Genomic DNA, 17,787 nt, shown 5'->3' on the forward strand with positions numbered 1-17,787 from the left:
CTATTTCATCACAAGAAACAGCTGAAACAATGAGGAGTACAATCTTTTACTTAAATGACATATTTGACAGCAAAATCCCCCCAAGACAAGGCAAATCTTATTCTCTATACTACCCCTCCTTTAACATTTCATTTTATTCAATAAGAACGAGCATCCATGGGCCATGGATGTTTATTGCTTTTACCTCCTCCATCGCTGGTGTCATTTATCCCAAATTTGACTGTTTACTACAATTGTCTCAGTGCAAATTTTGTCTAAGACAGAAGTACATCCCTCAAACCCCCACAATTCTGCACAACACAACTTCATTAAAAGAAAAAGATTCCACTTTTAATCATAGAGTAAGCCTTAAAGGAGCTACTTGTAAATTTTGCTATTGCTACATAGCTAGCATTAGCATTAACAGCTGTTTACGTACCAGATTGGGAGAAGGGTTGTGAGTTTAGTATCAAACTTGTCAAACAGCTGTCTCCAGTGGTGTAAAGCAACACCAATGTTAACTCTTGTCTCTATCATGTCTTTTCTTCAACCTAAGTTAGCACGCTAAGCAGCTAGTCCCGGCCTGTCTCGTCACTTTCAGATAGCAACTAATTTCATGAATGAAAAGACATCTATTTAATATTTACTTAATACCATACCATAACTAAATGTAGGCCTACTGCCTACACGACAAAGCCATCTTTTCAGTGACATTTAGCTTAGGGCACAAATGTTCTCTGTTTATCTTTCTATAGTTGTGCTGCTCTGATTATTACCCAAGGCCTATGATTTTTGATTAGTGTATCAATAGCCTACTGCTAATAAAACTTTTGCAGTGTCTTGTTGTACTACAGATATTTTCTACCATCTCTCTGCTTTTGGGTATCAAATTAAGACAGAATTCCCCAGAGTATATATAAAATAAATAATTTATCACCTTAATTTTGTTTAAGGCCTATGGGTATTTTAGATTGGGTGAATTAGCCAATAAGACTTAGTTTTATAATTCAAAATATTTCCATTGAGGAGTTAGAGGAATATACTGTAGAAGTAAAACCATAAGGCCTGGAGTGCCAAAAAATATTTGGTATGTAGTAGAGTATTTGTACCTGGTATAAATATACTATACATGGTAAAACAAGACATCTGCAGTCATGCTGTGAGGCTGTACTTAACAGTGCTAACATGCTGGTGTTGAGCAAGTTTAATGTTCACCATTTTAGTTAAGGTTGTTAGCATTGTAGTGTATACAAAGTATAGCTGGGGCTAATGGGAATTTCTTGTTTGAATTTTGACCTTAAATTCATGGTGCCATTAAAGGAAAAAAAAACTATTAGTGGTAGACACAAGCTACTCCACTAGCATGGCAAACAAAATAATTGAACACTATACTAAAATACAATATTTTTGAATTTTTTATAATATAATATAATATAATATAATATAATATAATATAATATAATATAATATAATATAATATGAAAACTCTGTGTGGACTGTATGGGATGATGGTTTTAGTTTGAAGTTTGTTTGTTTTTTTTTTTTTTCTTTCCTTTAAATGAGGACCCAGAATCCCTTGCTGCGGCCCTGTCAGGCCATCCTGTGTCATTTTGGGTCCAGCCAGCCCAGTCTGTCACCAAGGGCGGGAGACCAATGAAAGACACAGTTTGTTGACAGCTGGAGCTCCTCACTGTGTCCATACTGGAGAGAACAGACGCGTCATACATGATGCCAGAGAGACGGTTAGAATAAAACATCACTTTCAAGTTATGGCCCACAATGCTGCACAGGTCCGCCTCTCCCTGTCCCTCTCCCTCTCTCTCTCTCTCTCACACACAACACAACAAAAAAACACAGCAGAGGTGATTTTGACACCTGTTCATCTGTTTTTCACTCCAGTCTGTGTTTCAGGCCTAGCTGACATGGCAGCCATCTAATCAGGTGAAATGATATTTGTCAAGGTGGCAGAGGGCTGTTATGTATGGTAAAAAAAAAAAGAAAAAAAGCCTACAGTTACAGCAGATCATATTGTGTTTCATGGCCTACATAGACAAGGCCCACCCAGACAAGCACAGCTATATTTTATTATCATCTAATGCCTGTAAATGAGTTTTTAGGAGAGGCTGCGTCTCGTATGTGGGTTTTTTTTAGTCGAGTGTTCATGTTTTTAATCATGTCATCTTTTAAAAAAAGGCTGATTTCAGGTTCCTTGCTTCAGCAGCGAGGCCTGACAATGATGATCACAGTGATGATTTTCTCCCCCTGTTGAGTAAAATTCCACACTTCACACATAGGTGTACGCTAGAAACCAAATGGCTGCCTCCTCTGCCATCGTATTCTCATATTTGTTACAGTATGTGCTGTGAATGGCACAGATTACACCCTCTGCTCTTTAACCGACTGTCACACACACACACATACACACACACACACGCACAACACACATGCACACATGCACAGAGCTGCAGAGACAAAAGCATAAAATGTTCTTTGCTCATTTACAATATCTCTGTTGGTTGGACATACCCAGTGTTGGTTGTACTGTGTCTGCTCCATCCCCCTGTACACCCCCATGCATTCACTCAAACACCCACACTTGCACAAAGTATGTGAGCTGTTGTATCTTAGCAACGGGCAAGGTAATTACTGAGAGAGCCAAGGAGCTGGCATGCTGTAGAGCTGCTGATCTGATCCCAGCCTCAGAGAAACAGGAAGGCAGAGATTTCCACTGTGTTGCCCAACACGGCACTTCTATATCCATGCTGTTAAATGTAAGTTTTATTTAGGGGGCTGCTTCAGACCTAACGCGCACATCAGGCATCTTGTTTTTCATTCTTCAAAATGTGTGTCTCTGTTCACAGGTGGTGTGCTTGTGGACAAAGAGGAAAGATGAGTCTGTCATGTAGAAAAGACCCTTACGGCCTCTCCTTGTAAAGACGAGAGAGCCGTGGGAGGTGACGGCTGTAGGAGGATCAGTAGTGTTTATAAAGGGGCCGAACCAGGCAGGCTCTTGTGGAAGGAAGGTGATAGAATGGCTAACCAGAGCTTCGCCATCGATGGCCCTGGCAGTTTGCTGGCTGTGCTGGCCTCGCAGAGTGGACTGGCAAGAGGCGGCAGCAGCAGCAGCAGCAGTGACGGCAGCAGCAACAGTGGAGGAGTCTCAGCCACAGATATGTCTGCCTACTTTAAGCTGGTCTTCTTGGGTTTGATCATCTGTGTCAGCCTTGTAGGCAACCTCTTGGTCTCCCTGCTGGTCCTACGAGACAGGACACTTCACAAGGCTCCCTACTTCTTTCTCCTGGACTTGTGCCTGGCCGATGCAGTTCGCTCAGCTGCCTGCTTCCCCTTTGTGCTGGTTTCCGTCCACAACAGCTCGGCCTGGACTTACAGTGCCTTGAGCTGTAAAGTTGTGGCTTTTATGGCTGTGCTGTTTTGTTTTCACGCTGCCTTCATGCTGTTTTGTGTGGCTGTCACCCGCTACCTTGCCATCGCCCACCACCGATTCTACGCCAAGCGCATGACCATCTGGACCTGCGCCGCCATCATTTGCATGGTGTGGACTCTGGCTGTTGCCATGGCGTTTCCACCTGTCTTTGATGTGGGGACATACAAGTTCATCCGTGATGAGGATCAGTGCATTTTTGAACACCGCTACCTGAAGACCAACGACACCCTGGGCTTCATGCTCATGCTCGCTGTGGTGGTCCTGGCCACCCACGGTTTCTATGCCAAGCTGCTGCTGTTTGAGTACAGGCACCGCAAGATGAAACCTGTCCAGCTGGTGCCGGCTATCAGCCAGAACTGGACCTTCCACGGTCCTGGGGCCACAGGTCAAGCTGCAGCTAACTGGATTGCTGGGTTCGGTCGTGGTCCCATGCCACCCACTCTTTTGGGCATCAGGCAAAATTTACACAATCAACACCGGCGGCTGCTCGGGATGGAAGAGGTGAGGTCAGAGAGGAGGCTGGGCAGGATGTTCTACACCATCACCCTGCTCTTCCTGGTGCTCTGGGCTCCCTACATCGTGGCGTGCTTCTGGAGGGTGTTTGTCAAGTCCTGCACCATCCCTCACAGGTACCTCTCCATCACAGTGTGGATGAGCTTCGCCCAGGCTGGAGTCAACCCCATCTTCTGTCTCCTGCTCAATGAGGACCTGAGGAAAGTGCTGAGAGCTCACCTGCCCACCTACTGGAGGACTAAACAACACCTGCCCCAGGATGAGGCCTACTGCATTATGTGATAAGATATGAGTTTAATGAAGAGAATGTTTTAGGTTTTAAAGGGAAACGTGGAGAATAGAAGTGATATAATGCACCTTGGTTAAGTGTCAGTGTCTGTTTTGTTGTTTTGCACAACAAAAATCACATTTTTTGCCAACAAATGCAGGCACAGTGCTACTTTATGAAGAATGTTGATATTTGAATAAATGTGTCTGGTGCAAAGGTTTGAACAGGACAAAAGACAAGCCTTGGTAACTCTTTAATGGTTTGTATTTCTGATGATGTACTGTATGATTAAGAAGTAGGAAGGATCACAACAATCACCACTCCAACTAAGTGTGACAGATGCCATTTTAAATTGATGTTGCCTTATTTCAGAGGGACACGCCCCAGAGTTTTTCGACTGAGAACTGGTTGCTGTGTCACATGCGACACAAAACAGACACACAGAGGGTTGAAATCCTTGAAGAAAAGTGCTGTGGACTGTGAATAGAAAGTGTTGATCAGAGCGTTACTAACTCTGAAACACATCAAGGAACTCAAACGGTCTGAATGGATTGATAGACCACCCCGGACACCTTTTCATTGAATTCAAAGGAGACTGCAGAATATTGAATGGACTCAATAACCTTGGATACGTTTAAATAGCTGTTGTGAACCCAAGAAGCCCCTAACATGCTTGATTTTTTGGACTTGATTTAGGGCGTGTCAGGTTTCTTTGTATCATAAAAAAATTGCCTGTTTTCCTTTATTTGTAAACTATACATGTTAAGCAGATGACACTATTTTGAAATATGACTTGATTTGATATTGTATAGACTGTACAGGAATGTATATTCCTGCTTGTGTGTTTTTATATAGCATTTGTGTGTATGTGTGTGTGAGAGGAAGAGGTAGAAAAATGAAAAAAAAGGGAGGAGGGAGGGTGGAGAAAGAGAGAGAGAGAGAGAGTGAGAGAGAGAGAGAAAGAAATAATGATAATAGAATAGGTTCCAGTGATACTGAGTCAATATGAAAGCAGCCTCATCTTGTGGTCTCAAAATCATGCAAAATTGAACAGTCATCATATGGAAATTTATCCTTTAAATGGATTTCCATAATTGAAAATGTAGTCTTATTTTTAATCGTAATGTACAAGCAAATGTGAAATACAGATGGAGAATGAAAAGGGGGACCGAATAATTAGAAAATGACAATTGTACATTGCAAACAGGCCATAGGATTTAATGACTTGAATGATGATGTAAATTATGATGTTTTGAAAAAAAAAATCATTAGCAAATGAACATTTATTTGCAAATGATGATCTTGGGAATGTTTTTAAAGTACTGTTATGCTCTCATGAGAATACAAAAAAAAAAAAAATGAAGAAATGAAGTGGCACTTAATGCGAAGGAAACTTGAATGTTACCAGGCCCTCTTATATTTCCCCTCTACGTAAATGTCACCATTTGAGTGTCTGGATCATCTGGATACATTTAATATCAAAACGTCTTCAGGCTGGAAACGACCCCAGAGATGTTTGGTGTATGGAACCGGCTTAGCCTACATTAAGCTGTCTCTCCAAATTAAGATTCATGTAATGCAAATGTCTGACCTACAGTATGTTCGGCATAGATATATTTGTGCAGTCAATTTTCTAAATGTGGACACTTGCACAGCATACTGTATTAGCATGCATTCCACTGCATTTCATAGATTCAAGACTGGGGATTACAACTTGTACAGATGTTGATATGGAAAGACAAAGTGAAAAGTGAACTGAGGTCCATAATTTTTACGTCTGGCATTCCTTCGCGAGATGATATCCTGTAACTGTACAGTTTAACGGAGGTGGTTCTTTTGCCCACTCATCAATAAAGACTCTACTTTTGATGCAGTCTGAGTTTTGAGCTGCCTGGATGTTGACATGGCTGGATCCCTGTGGAGACCACGACACAGGAAACAAACCACTTAATACAGTATATGTAGCACAAAGTACATCCTGCGTGCATTTTAGTTCCCGAACGCATTCAAAAAAGTGATGCAGTAATTTTGTGATGCACCAGTCTAGCTTTGTACCCTTCACTGCATTAAATGAAAAAGTCATCTCGACTCTTTCCTCTCCACTGAGCACTGACCAACAAGCGCTGCAGAGTCAAAGGGATTTGTGATTTCTTTGTACAGTACCAACCCGTCAAATCTGTGGAGACAGGTGGACAAGTACACAAAAAAGAGATGTCTGATTTAAAACTGTTATACAAGGTTGGAACCAAACAACTATGTGAGAACAAAAATGTGGTTGAATTCAAGTAAGTTTCTTTAGCAAGTTGTTTAAGATATTCAAACCTTCCTGCAATTAAACAAAGTACAGCATAATGGTAAATGATAAAATATAGTATCACAGTTGCACAAACAGAGAAGTCATAAAATCAAGAACATGACTAAGCAATGTCAGACAATTTTGTTCAGCAATATCAATCTGAAGTGTGTGAGCATTAGCTAACATTAGCTAACATAAGCCATCATAAGTAACAGAAAGATTGTGTTATTTCTTCTTTCTTCGAATGTACCTATTCTCACTTAAAACAGTGACACATAAAAAAAATTAATGCATTGCAAGGTTTTTGAAATGTGTTTTAAAAACAGACGGGGAGAGGACTCAAGCATAAATATACTGACAGACATGCGTAGTAGTGAGCAACATATCAGGGGTATAGATTAAAAACTTGGATTTGATATTGATGCTTAAAGCATTTTTTTAATCACTACATCATATGACATATCCCAGAAAAAAACATTTAATTCAACACAAAACCTAAAAGTGGGGACTGTAACATCATGTAAATAAAATAATAATAATAATAATAATAATAATAATAATTAAAAGTAAATAAAAAGTTTTATTCTACAAAATTCACAATTCTGAAAGTATCAACATTCCACTCTTTAAAAAACAGTAATTAAATATTAAATATTACAGCTGATAATGAAAAGCATTTTCATTGTCTCAAGGGAGGGTTTACTGCTCTGCAGGATGAGGAACATAACACATAAAAAAAAAGCACTTCTTGTACTGACTCTCTTTCTCTGGTAAAACAAATCATTCAGACTTCACATGTACAGCAAAATCTCTGCAACCAACCATACCACATAATTATGCAACTGACATTATAAAATAAAGTAGAAGGGGTGGCAAGAAAAAACATTTTTCAGTCTTAATTAGGACCTGATTGAAATCCAGCCATTGTATGATTGTGTATTTTCTCGATAAACAATTAGCCTATATTTTGAATTTGAATGAGAGATAATTTCCATTGTCTTTATTTGTGCACTGACTGAGGCTGATGGAAAAGATGTTTCCATAGTGAGCAGCATCAGCTGTGTGAACATCCTCTAAATAGTCCAGGTTTAACAGGTTCCATCCGACTGTGCCTCTGTCTCCCCAGAACTGATGTTGAACATTCATCTAAAGTGCTTATTTTTAGTTTTCTTCCCACTTCTCTCCAAGATACACCACAACAAAGGCCGTCTTACTCATTTGTGAAAACTTATGCTCGCCCACTGCACTGTATGTTCTCAAGATGCCGGGCTGCGCAGAGGCCTTGTAGCATGGTCCTATCACAGCGCTCAGTTTCGCACAGGAGAGGAGAAGTTTAATGTTGCTCTCTTGAATTGGTTTCTGGGTGTTTTTGTTTTTTTGGTTTTTTTTATCAGCACCTATCCTGCCTGTTTCAAACAAAGCCTTGTCCTGACCTTCCCAGACAGCAACCATTCACTGTGCTCTCACTCCCACACAGCCACATTTAAACGTGACAATACCCTCACCAACCTTGGGAGGAAAATAAGTCTGAAGGCACTGCATTTGTGGATAAATTGTGTATTATGTTCAAAACTTTAAGCTCAAGATTCCTGCTCACACTGTTTTTCACTTTATTTTCACAATTTTCAGTTGATTATCTTTTTCTTTCTGTCTCCTGATGGTGCAAGCAGTGTGGGAGATGGCAATGTGAGACTAATGTCTTGCAATGCGGTGATATTTTAGTCTGACAATGCGACACTAGTGTGTCATTTTTATAACTTGTCTAGACCTTGAATATTGACATTTGTACATGTGTGGGAGCTTGAAGGTGAAAGTAATATTTAGACACAATGAAGCTTTGAACAAGACTATAGAACAGTGCTTTGAGCTAAATGCTAATCTGCATGCTAACATGCTCACAGTGACAATGCTAGAATGCTGATGTTTAGCAGGTATAATGTTTAGGATGTTCATCATCTAAGTTGCTAACATTTCCTAAATAGCACTTAACACAAAGTACAGCTGAGGATAATGGTAATGTCATACATCATAGTCTGGCAGGAGTCTTAAGCATTGGACAAATTAAAATTTAGACCTGATGATGGCCTTCTATGAAGAGTCAGGGAGCTAGGGTTTACAACATAGGAATTTCAATAACTGTAGCATATTTTACAGTAATTCTGTCTCTGTTGAGATATCACACTCAAAACAAAAAAGGTCAACCTCATAGTAGCGCTGGTTGAAAAGTCAGGGGCTCACCAAAGTCTGTAGGGTTCATCCACTGGGGATCACATCAACAGAGCCACACTTCAAGGATGGCAACAACCAATAATTATCAATGTGATTTTTATGCTTGACAGGCAGAGGAATGAACCGTTTTCTCAGCTAGAGCACACTGAAAGAGTCATATTATTGAACCTTTAAGCCTTTGAGACCATAAAAAGACAACAAATAAGATGTTAAAATAACAAAGATCCCAGCATTACCTTATCTGATAGCACGCCATTATGGATAACACCCAACACCTACATTTTTCATGTTTTAGTCACTGACGTAGGGGGAATCCTGTGTAGATGCTGAAGACCCACACAATGACTAACACTCTCCTACACTGTAGGTTTGCCCACCCTGGTACATTAAGCTCTTCTGACATTAGTATTTCCAATTCTATTGTTTCCAATATATTTTTGTGAAGAGGGAAACAAAGACAACTGACAGTTACAGTAGTTTATTCTGTATGTGCGTTAAATTATCTGCAACCAGCATGAACAGAAAAAACACACAAACACACACGCGCATACACACACACACACACACACACACACACACACACAGGTATACAAACACATACTTAAAAACACACTTTTATCTTTTCTGTTATGATCAATTTGATATGCCTAAGATTGATTCTGTGTTCAGTGTCATGCACATGGTTTCAAATGCAAACAGGCAATTGCAGAACTGAAAGCAAAATAAGGCGGTTTTACTACACTTGATTACACTGCTTGAATAACCGTTACATTAATAGTGAACTAGATCTATGCCAGAGGGACTGTCGGTGTGATATAAAGTGTTGGTTTCTCAGGAACATTACGTTGCATCCCTTTCACATGAATTCAGTCATTTCTGTACGAGTCGGAGGTAAGCCATGACACATGCATGGGAGTAGTGCTTTTTCTTTCTTTGTTGAAAAGCAATTTCTCAGCTGCAGCTGTAGGAGTACTGACACACATACACACACACACACACACACACACACACATATATATATATATATATGTATATGCGCGCACACACACAACCCGCCCCCCTCCACCCGTTGAATATCTAAGACATCCCTACCACCTACACAGCATGGTGTTCTATCTGATTGCACTTGAGTATCATTACATTAAACGTTTAATGCAGCCTGTTACATTCCAGTGAAAATCTACAGACTTGTTATTGGACGGTTAAGGAGCAGCAGGCCTTTTGTATGGAAGTGGATGGAAGCATTTCATCGGTGGATCAGTCACTTCTGCTCCCGCCTCCAGATGATGACCATGCCGGTGGAATCAGCAGATGCCAGTAAACTCTCGTCACAGTTGAAGCTGACGTCTAGCACCGGTCCCCCGTGACCCTGCAGCTTATTCACTATCGCCTTCGTGTTGCGTTCGACGTCGAAGAAGTAGACACAGGCATCCTCACTGCCCGTCACTGTATCAGACAGAATATTAGAAACCAAGTTGCAAAACATCAGTGGCTTTTGTAGCAATCATTTTACAATACATCCTTAAAATTCTCAAGGGTATTTCTACGAGTGAGGAACTTCTGTTAACTGGAAACACAAACCTGATAATTAAAACAGTGTCAAACCTTGAATAAATAAAAACTGTTGATTCGTAGGTATTAATAAAATGTGAGGAAAGTCAAGTGAGGTGACAATCTTAGGTTGAGTAGTGTCAAATATTCCTGCTTTCATGTAAACAACTTCCTGGATAACGTCACTTGATTACATCTATGATATTTGATCATTTTACAACCCTCTGGAAAATGAACCAGAGGGTAAATTTACCCAGCAACAGATACAATCTACAAAAAAGGCAGGTAAATGGTCACTGAAAGGTTTGCTAATTTGTTTTGTTTTTTTATCCAAAAGCAGCAGCATGTTACTTTTTTGCATTTCTTTTTTTCCCCACTCTGGATTGCCTGCAGCAAGTAATGAACTGTGGTCTAATTTTCTATTCAAATATCACAGCAGGAACACTGACAGACATCTTACCCACACAGGCTCCCTGTCTGAAAGACATAAGGGGGCAGAAGATGCTATGAACGAGCTGGGAACCATGCTGGATAGGGAAGCTTCTCTTCAGCTGTAGCGTGCCCTCATTGTCCACCACCCTGCCAATGAAAAGGTGGCATGACTGATCAAATTTGATGTGGCAATGTAAATACATCTTCCCATACATGTTACACCACTCAAAATGTTATGGCTTTAAATTCTATTTCTGCGCAGCGGAGACAAAACTGCCTTTCATTAGTAAACAGTGACTTGCCCTTAAAAACTGACCTGTAAAGCAGCAGCTTATTGACACAGGCATTGACCAGCAGGGAGGGGTCTCTGGCCTCTCGACTAATCCAGGACCGAGCAGATATGCTGCAGATGGAGCTGCCTTCGTTCACCACCAGACGCTTGGCTTTGGTCAGCTTCCCTGTGGGGGAGGAAAGGGGGATGGGGTGGGGGGGTTAGACAGAAACAGCAGAGACCGGCAGAGACACTATTTAGTGCATGACACAAAAAACTGATTTGAATTTGTAACATGGTCAGTGGACATTTCGCTCTCTATCAGATGGAGATGTTGTGAGAATACCTGTGGCCATGTCAAAGAGGAAGGAGAAGATGCTCCCCCTGTCATCGCCAGCCCAAAGGATCCTGCCCGGAGCATCAAAGGAGAGAGACAGCACGCGGCCTGTCAGCTTACTGGAGCCCCCCTTCACCTTCTTCCCAGTGGAGATGTTCACCACCTGCAGGTGGTGCTTGCTGTTTCCCACCTGGAACACAGAAGTGGGAGTGAGAACCATCATTATTTCCACAGGGAAGCACTCGGGAACTGACTGGGAAAAGCACTGGTTGTGATGTTTTTGCTGTTGTAATTAGACAAGTGAAAACCAGAGCAGGGCAAGGTTTGAGCTTTAGCACTCTACACACAGCATTTAAAGCATTAATGTAGCATGTGCTGGAAACATATATTGCATATTACGTGTGTTATGAGTTATACACCAATATGACATATCAGACACTGTTAAATCCAATAGAAATCAACTATCTTGGTTTGTTAAGACAATTGAGAGGTTGGTTAAACCTGTAGAAACCAGATTGTGAAGTCTGTGCTAAAGAAGAACAAATAAGTTGCTCTCAAATTCCTTATTGTTCGTACTGGCTGTCAGTTAAAAACAAATATCCATCCCCCTTCATGTTTCACTAACTGCTGTTCACAACTCTGCCTTCAATTTGTTCTGTTCTTCAATTAAACTATTTGCTGCTACAAAAGCAGAGTTAAATCAAAATTTTCCAAGACATTTAACGCTTTTGTTTTGGTTACAAACGCTGACATTTAATTCTAAAATCTTAATCAATAACTGCACAGTGTAAATATGTATGTGGTTATTAAGAATGGGATGAAAGGATACTAAAGGGAGGTTTTGCCTGTGTGCAAAATTATGTCAATATACTTCACACTCAAGAATGAAACAATGTTTTAAATGTTGTAAAATGTGGGACAATTAACTAACCTGACAGCATGTAATAAACTCTGAGGAGAAAATAAAAGCTGCTAAAGTCACCATCTGTCTTTTGGGATTTCAGGGTAAACCAGGACCACAGACCACAATTATATATATATTTTCCAAATCATACAGTTTCTGAACACTATATATCATAATACTAGACTGTGGGTAACAGCTACATGACAATAACCAGTGCTGTGTCTCATTAGGTGTTCACACTAACCTTAACATTTGTTTCCCATTTCACAGAAACTAAATACAGCCACATACACATTTCAGTTAGTTGTTAACAGACTCATAAGGCTCGTCACTGTGATGGAGCCAGCTATGCAACCTATTTCAAGTCTGTCAAGTAGACTATCAAATATTTAGGGCCAAAAAAATTAGTTGCTTAAGTGACTCGTTGACAATTAACCAGCAACTGCGACTGATGATTGATTAATTTTTAAATTTTCATTTATTTTTCAAGCAAAATGCCAAACATCATCTGTTTTCAGCTTCTTAAATGTGGGAATTTGCTGCTTTTCTTTATCATATATGATAATAACCTGTGGGCTGGACAAAACAAAGCCGATTTGACATCACATTAAGCATAACGATTGTGAGGCACCATATTTTTATTCCTTTTTACCTCATTTACTGCAATATCAACAGAAGTAATTTGTGTCTACCTGCCCAGGGATGGAAGATGAAAACTAGCTAGTAGTTACATCCGGTACATTTCTTACATTGAGATTAATGTTTTTGTACAGTTACTGACAAATAAATGCAATGAACTAATAAATGAAGCACCACCGCTGGTGTCATTAACATTTAATCCAGAAACAAGACTACTGTCTTTTGTCTTTGAGTTGACCAGTAGAAATGAGAGCAGGCAGCAGATGGTGTTTTGAGGACAAAACAAACCTATTAGTATGATAAGTAATACAGTAGTACAACTTATTGTAGTATGACACATAAACAATACCTCCTCATTTATCATTTTTAGGGTCAAGGACACAAAAAGAAATGTAAGATGAACACAGAACTTTGTTTATGAAATAAAAACTAAAAATACAAAACATATAATACAAAATACAAAATGTGTCCATAGAAATGTTTTCATTCATCTTTTTTTTTTTAAGTATTTCTGAGTGTAGGTCACACTGATTGAGCACAGCCTCTTTACTTTTTCATGGCACTGGGGAATCAGTACTAGAGAATATAAGAATGAGAACACGTCACGAATGGGACTCACCACAGTAAGATTGTTATTCATGGGCTGGAAAGTGCAGCAGAGCAACTCGCTGGATTCTGGGTCTCTGACCTCTCTGATGCAACGACCATCCTCTGTGTTCCAGATACGCAGAGTCCCGTCCAGCGATGTTGACACGATGATGTCATTGCTCAGAGACCAAGCAAAATCTGTGACGGGACCTCCGTGACCTTTGAGTGTCACCTTCACACTAGCAGGAGGCGGGGACAGCGTCATGATGGACAGGGTGCCATCCAGTGAGCAGCAAGCAAGGAGGTGTTTGTCATCATTGGCAAACTGCAGCCGTGGAACTAAAGGACCACAGGGAGGAAGACGAGAGTAAAATAAATGTTTACAAATTGATTATTGTAAATTTAATTCACTTACCAGCAGAGTCTACATGTTGGTCAAATATGTGGTGCATGCCAGCAAAAGCATAATTTTCACTCAAGGTTGTGTCCCCTGCCATGGCACGACTGGCCTCTGCCACTGAGGTGGGCACCAAACTGCCCGGGGCCTGCGGCCAGAAATAAAAGCCACCATGTAAGCATACAATCAATACAACACACCTCACAACCTTCACCTACAGCTGAAACCTCAATATGGGAGATCTGATCATTATTCAATGCAAGCAAACCAAAATTACAGCCAGTAAATCTAACAAAATGCAATGGCTCAAAGGAGAAATAAGTCACAGAGAATTCATTGCTCAAGGTGATGAGACAAGATTTTGGATGCATGTTGAGGATCTCTGTGTGGCGTCCTTTCCTGGTACCTCTCATCATAGACGGCTCTGTTCATCTGGGCCTGTAGCTGGTAGGAGCCTCTGCTGACGGACCGGCGGTGACCACGAGCCCCTTGGGCGCGGGGGTCCTCCTCAAAGTCCTGCCCGATTGGAGAGGAGAAGAGAAGAGGGGGACCGCAGGGGGAGACAGAACCTCATAGGAGTGAGTGCAAGTAATGGCAGAAGTTGTGACCACAAATAATCATAACATAACCATTAATAAATACTGAAAATTACCATGCAATTTTAAAGTTAACGACACTGCCCATATAAACAGGCAATGCCAGCCATTTCAACCAAGCTGCTCAGCTTTATATTCATGGGCAACCAAAGTGTTGTTTGGCTATGCAAGTGACTGATGAAAACTAACGTCTAGCCATCCAGATGGCTCTCATATGCTGTATTCTATATTTGCACTCCAACTCTCAGATATTTTATATCTCCTCTTCCAAATCAGTACAGACACCCCCTCCTATTCTTTCTCTTCTACTTTCCCTGCCCTTCCTGTTTCTTTGGGTCTGACCTCCATGCGGTCCAGTGTGGTTCGGGAGCTGCGCACACTGCTGGCCCTGAAGCTGCTCTGCTCAGACAGGGGCCCGTAGCGCAGGGCCAGCAGCTGACTGCGCAGCTTCAGGTACTGCCTACGCAGCCCTGGCTCAAAGCCACACTTGGCGTTCTCTCTGAGCAGCTGGCTGCGTCGGCGGATGTACTGAGTTCGGAACTGTGGGAACGTAGGCGTGCGGTAAGCATTGTACCTGGGGAGGGAATGAAATGACACAGCACACACAATAACTCACAAGTTGATCCATAAGCAATTACACGTCTGAATAGCTTCTTCATCAATTTAAACTATTAAAACCTGCAGCCTGACTCAGTCATACCTTGCGTCCACTGCCAAAACCTGCTGCCAAACTGCTGCCATTCCACAAGCACTCTGGGTAAAGATGAAGCCACTGCCAGGGCAGATCCCTGTCAAAATACACAACACACAGTTCATTTTTTTTTTTTTACCAACTTTAACTAACAAGCTTTAACTATGTGCACATAAGAATACAGCTTGGCTAACATGAATGTTACATTCATATAAACTGAAACATCACCCCACCCTCTCCTCACAACGTTGAATGAAGTGAGATGCAGAATCTAATGGCACCACAGGGAATACACCTTGTTATTGGGCTATGAATTATAATGCGAGTGTGTCACAAGAGGTGAATCGAGATGAAATTCAAATGGTGCTAAAGAATGACTGGTCTGGGTAATTTTTGACATGCGGATAGCACACAGCACCAAGAGCTGGCGAGGCTTCTTCTTGACAGCTAACGACGCAAAGCTAACTAACGTTAGCTAGCCATTAGCAAGTTAGCCACAACATCATACCCGATGTCCTCGCATAAATATCTATTTTCCGTTGTTTCTTCGATGCACATAGACAGTCTATCAGTTAGAAAATTTACACAGAGTATTAGGCCATCGTTATGGCAATACAGCAAAAATAAGCCGAGAAAAATGTATGAAAACGGCTCACCTTCCTTAGCTTTTCTCCATCGCTGCTTTTTTTTCCCCGTCAGGTCACATGACGCAGTGTAACCAGCCCACTATAACTGATATGGAGCCACATGAATTCACATGATGATTCACAGCGTTTACATTTATTGTTTACTCCAGAAGATTAGATTAGGATATTCAACTGGCCACGACCAAAAACCTGATTTGCAACATCATGGCCTGATAAGATAAAAATGACATTTTAAATTATGAATTTATTCTCTTTACATTTATCCTCCCACAAATCCTACACACAAGCAATCATTAATTACAGTGGCACTCATTATATTTACATACTGTGTTGTCTTAAGGGACCATGGGATCCTTTAGGGGCAAAAAGCAATACTTCACTAGTCCACACAATGAAAACTGCAACGCATGCAAATTTGAGTATCACATAATGATCCTGGCTATTATCCTCCTCTTATAGTGCTGACAATTCTGAAGACTAATGGTCATATGTATCAACAAAATCTTCTCATTTTGGTTTCCAAGGACAAAATCCTTCATTGAATGTGGCTAATCAATGTGAAAAAATCTGATCCATGAACCAGCTGTCATAAAAGAAAAAGGGTAAAATACACTGTCACCTCGCCTGTAACATGATGGAAGTGCTTTCTTGTCATGGACAATAGGTGAACACACAGTTCCAGCGGGTTCACAATGGCAGTATTACAAGGTCAGCTCTGAGGTTTCGCCTGGCTCAGCAAAGACCTGCAGAGCTGTGGGGCATGCTGCTCAGCTGACGGGGCTCTTTGCTTGTTCATGGTGCTCTTTCTCGAAGGGGCCCCAGTGACAGACCCATTCACAAGCACGGGCCATAAATGACCGAGTTGAACACGAGATTAAGCACAGCATTCTCAAAAAACAGCAACGACTCTGGAGAGCAGCCAAAATGCCAGGAACAAAAGGTAAGTAATGTTAAACAAAATTTTATTCTACAAAACATTTTATTTATCTGGATACCAGAAAAGCTTCATGTTTACTGCAGTATAAAAATTGGATGGAATTCTATTTGACAAAAGCTGTAACAAAAGTGACCTTGCCTCCAAATGTTTGACATACAACTGAATGTGTCCACTATTTTCAGGTAATAAGTCGGACAAGAAGTCAACTACCAAGGTAGGAAAATCATCTAGTGTAAAAAATCCTGATTTTCTTCTCTCAATCTGTAAATTTTTCACTTTATTTATATTTGCTTTAATTTTACAGCAACCTCAGAGTCCTAAAGAGCAGCCGAAGAAAGGTGATCAGAAAGGAGATGATAACAAGAAGCAAGGAGGTAAGCATTTATATGAACTGAAATTCCCTGACTTTTCCACAGCATGTTCTTTTAACTCAGAGAATCAAATCTGTGTTCAGACTACGCAATTTCCAAGTTGATTCAGGACTTTGGTGGTTTGGGACACGGTGTTGAAATGAGGTGCTGTGATTGCTGTGTCCCCAGTGAAGGTATCTGTCTGTGTTTCATCCCCTCGCAGGACAGCCGAAGGGAGAGAAGCAATAACTTCCAGGCATTTGTGAAGATGGCTTTGGAGACACTGCTGGGGTCCTGCCGTCGTAAACATGGGGGTCCTCGGGGCAGACAGGGCTGAGTGCACTTCCCCTCCCCTTCCGCACTTTTCCCCCCTGAGCCTGCAGACTGGGCTGTTGTGTGGCCCTCCAATACAGCATCTGCTCACCTCTCACAGAGGCAGAAAGTGAACCCGATCTCCATCCATCACCATCTGTTGTTCGACCGTTGTTCCTTCCCCCATCCCCGGCACTGTCCGCTCTGCCTTATTGGATGCTCAGAAATAGACTCCGGGTTAAACCGGACCATTGCTTTGAGCGCAAAATAACAGTTTGTCTCCCCTTTGCAATCCTTCCCTAACTCACCCTCATACAACGATTGGCTGTCTAACAGTCCAAACATTCTTCTTGTAAATAATGATGAATCAAATAAACAGCTATTTCATACAGCAATCCAAGTGTA

At 41.2% G+C, this 17,787-nt stretch overlaps 3 protein-coding genes across 3 annotated transcripts; 2 read left to right on the forward strand and 1 right to left on the reverse strand.

Moving 5' to 3' along the window:
- Nucleotides 1-1,830: 1,830 nt before the first annotated feature.
- Nucleotides 1,831-6,078, forward strand: LOC111654162 (putative G protein-coupled receptor 173). The gene has a single exon (XM_087173664.1). It carries the CDS (start codon nt 3,011-3,013, stop codon nt 4,217-4,219), a length of 1,209 nt encoding a protein of 402 aa, XP_087029790.1. The 5' UTR covers nt 1,831-3,010; the 3' UTR covers nt 4,220-6,078.
- Nucleotides 6,079-9,192: 3,114 nt separating this feature from the next.
- On the reverse strand, nt 9,193-15,840 carry wdr13 (WD repeat domain 13). Its single transcript, XM_023405135.2, has 10 exons — nt 15,793-15,840; nt 15,146-15,233; nt 14,788-15,019; nt 14,256-14,365; nt 13,868-13,998; nt 13,484-13,791; nt 11,331-11,511; nt 11,030-11,171; nt 10,742-10,860; nt 9,193-10,176 (listed from the first exon to the last, which is right to left on the reverse strand). Exons 2-10 carry the CDS (start codon nt 15,184-15,186, stop codon nt 9,992-9,994), a joined length of 1,449 nt encoding a protein of 482 aa, XP_023260903.1. The 5' UTR covers nt 15,187-15,233; nt 15,793-15,840; the 3' UTR covers nt 9,193-9,991.
- A 776-nt stretch (nt 15,841-16,616) lies between these two features.
- On the forward strand, nt 16,617-17,777 carry LOC147819179 (uncharacterized). The gene is made up of 4 exons (XM_087173632.1): nt 16,617-16,723; nt 16,903-16,934; nt 17,025-17,094; nt 17,294-17,777. Exons 1-4 carry the CDS (start codon nt 16,637-16,639, stop codon nt 17,405-17,407), a joined length of 303 nt encoding a protein of 100 aa, XP_087029758.1. The 5' UTR covers nt 16,617-16,636; the 3' UTR covers nt 17,408-17,777.
- Nucleotides 17,778-17,787: the final 10 nt, after the last annotated feature.

The sequence above is a fragment of the Seriola lalandi genome, unplaced genomic scaffold, assembly GCF_002814215.2.
Source record: "Seriola lalandi dorsalis isolate HSWRI2012SDOR001 ecotype SW California unplaced genomic scaffold, Sedor1 jcf7180002054262, whole genome shotgun sequence".
Classification (NCBI taxonomy): Eukaryota; Metazoa; Chordata; class Actinopteri; order Carangiformes; family Carangidae; genus Seriola; species Seriola lalandi.

Coding starts and splice junctions, on each gene's coding strand:
- LOC111654162 (XM_087173664.1), top strand. CDS start 3,011: ATGGCTAACCAGAGCTTCGCCATCGATGGCCCTGGCAGTTTGCTGGCT.
- wdr13 (XM_023405135.2), bottom strand. CDS start 15,186: ATGGCAGCAGTTTGGCAGCAGGTTTTGGCAGTGGACGCAAG. Junction 13,792..13,867: donor CCAACATGTAGACTCTGCTG/GTAAGTGAATTA, acceptor GTGGTCCTTTAG/TTCCACGGCTGCAGTTTGCC. Junction 10,177..10,741: donor CAGACAGGGAGCCTGTGTGG/GTAAGATGTCTG, acceptor TGTCTGATACAG/TGACGGGCAGTGAGGATGCC.
- LOC147819179 (XM_087173632.1), top strand. CDS start 16,637: ATGACCGAGTTGAACACGAGATTAAGCACAGCATTCTCAAAAAACAGC. Junction 16,935..17,024: donor ACAAGAAGTCAACTACCAAG/GTAGGAAAATCA, acceptor TTAATTTTACAG/CAACCTCAGAGTCCTAAAGA. Junction 17,095..17,293: donor TGATAACAAGAAGCAAGGAG/GTAAGCATTTAT, acceptor ATCCCCTCGCAG/GACAGCCGAAGGGAGAGAAG.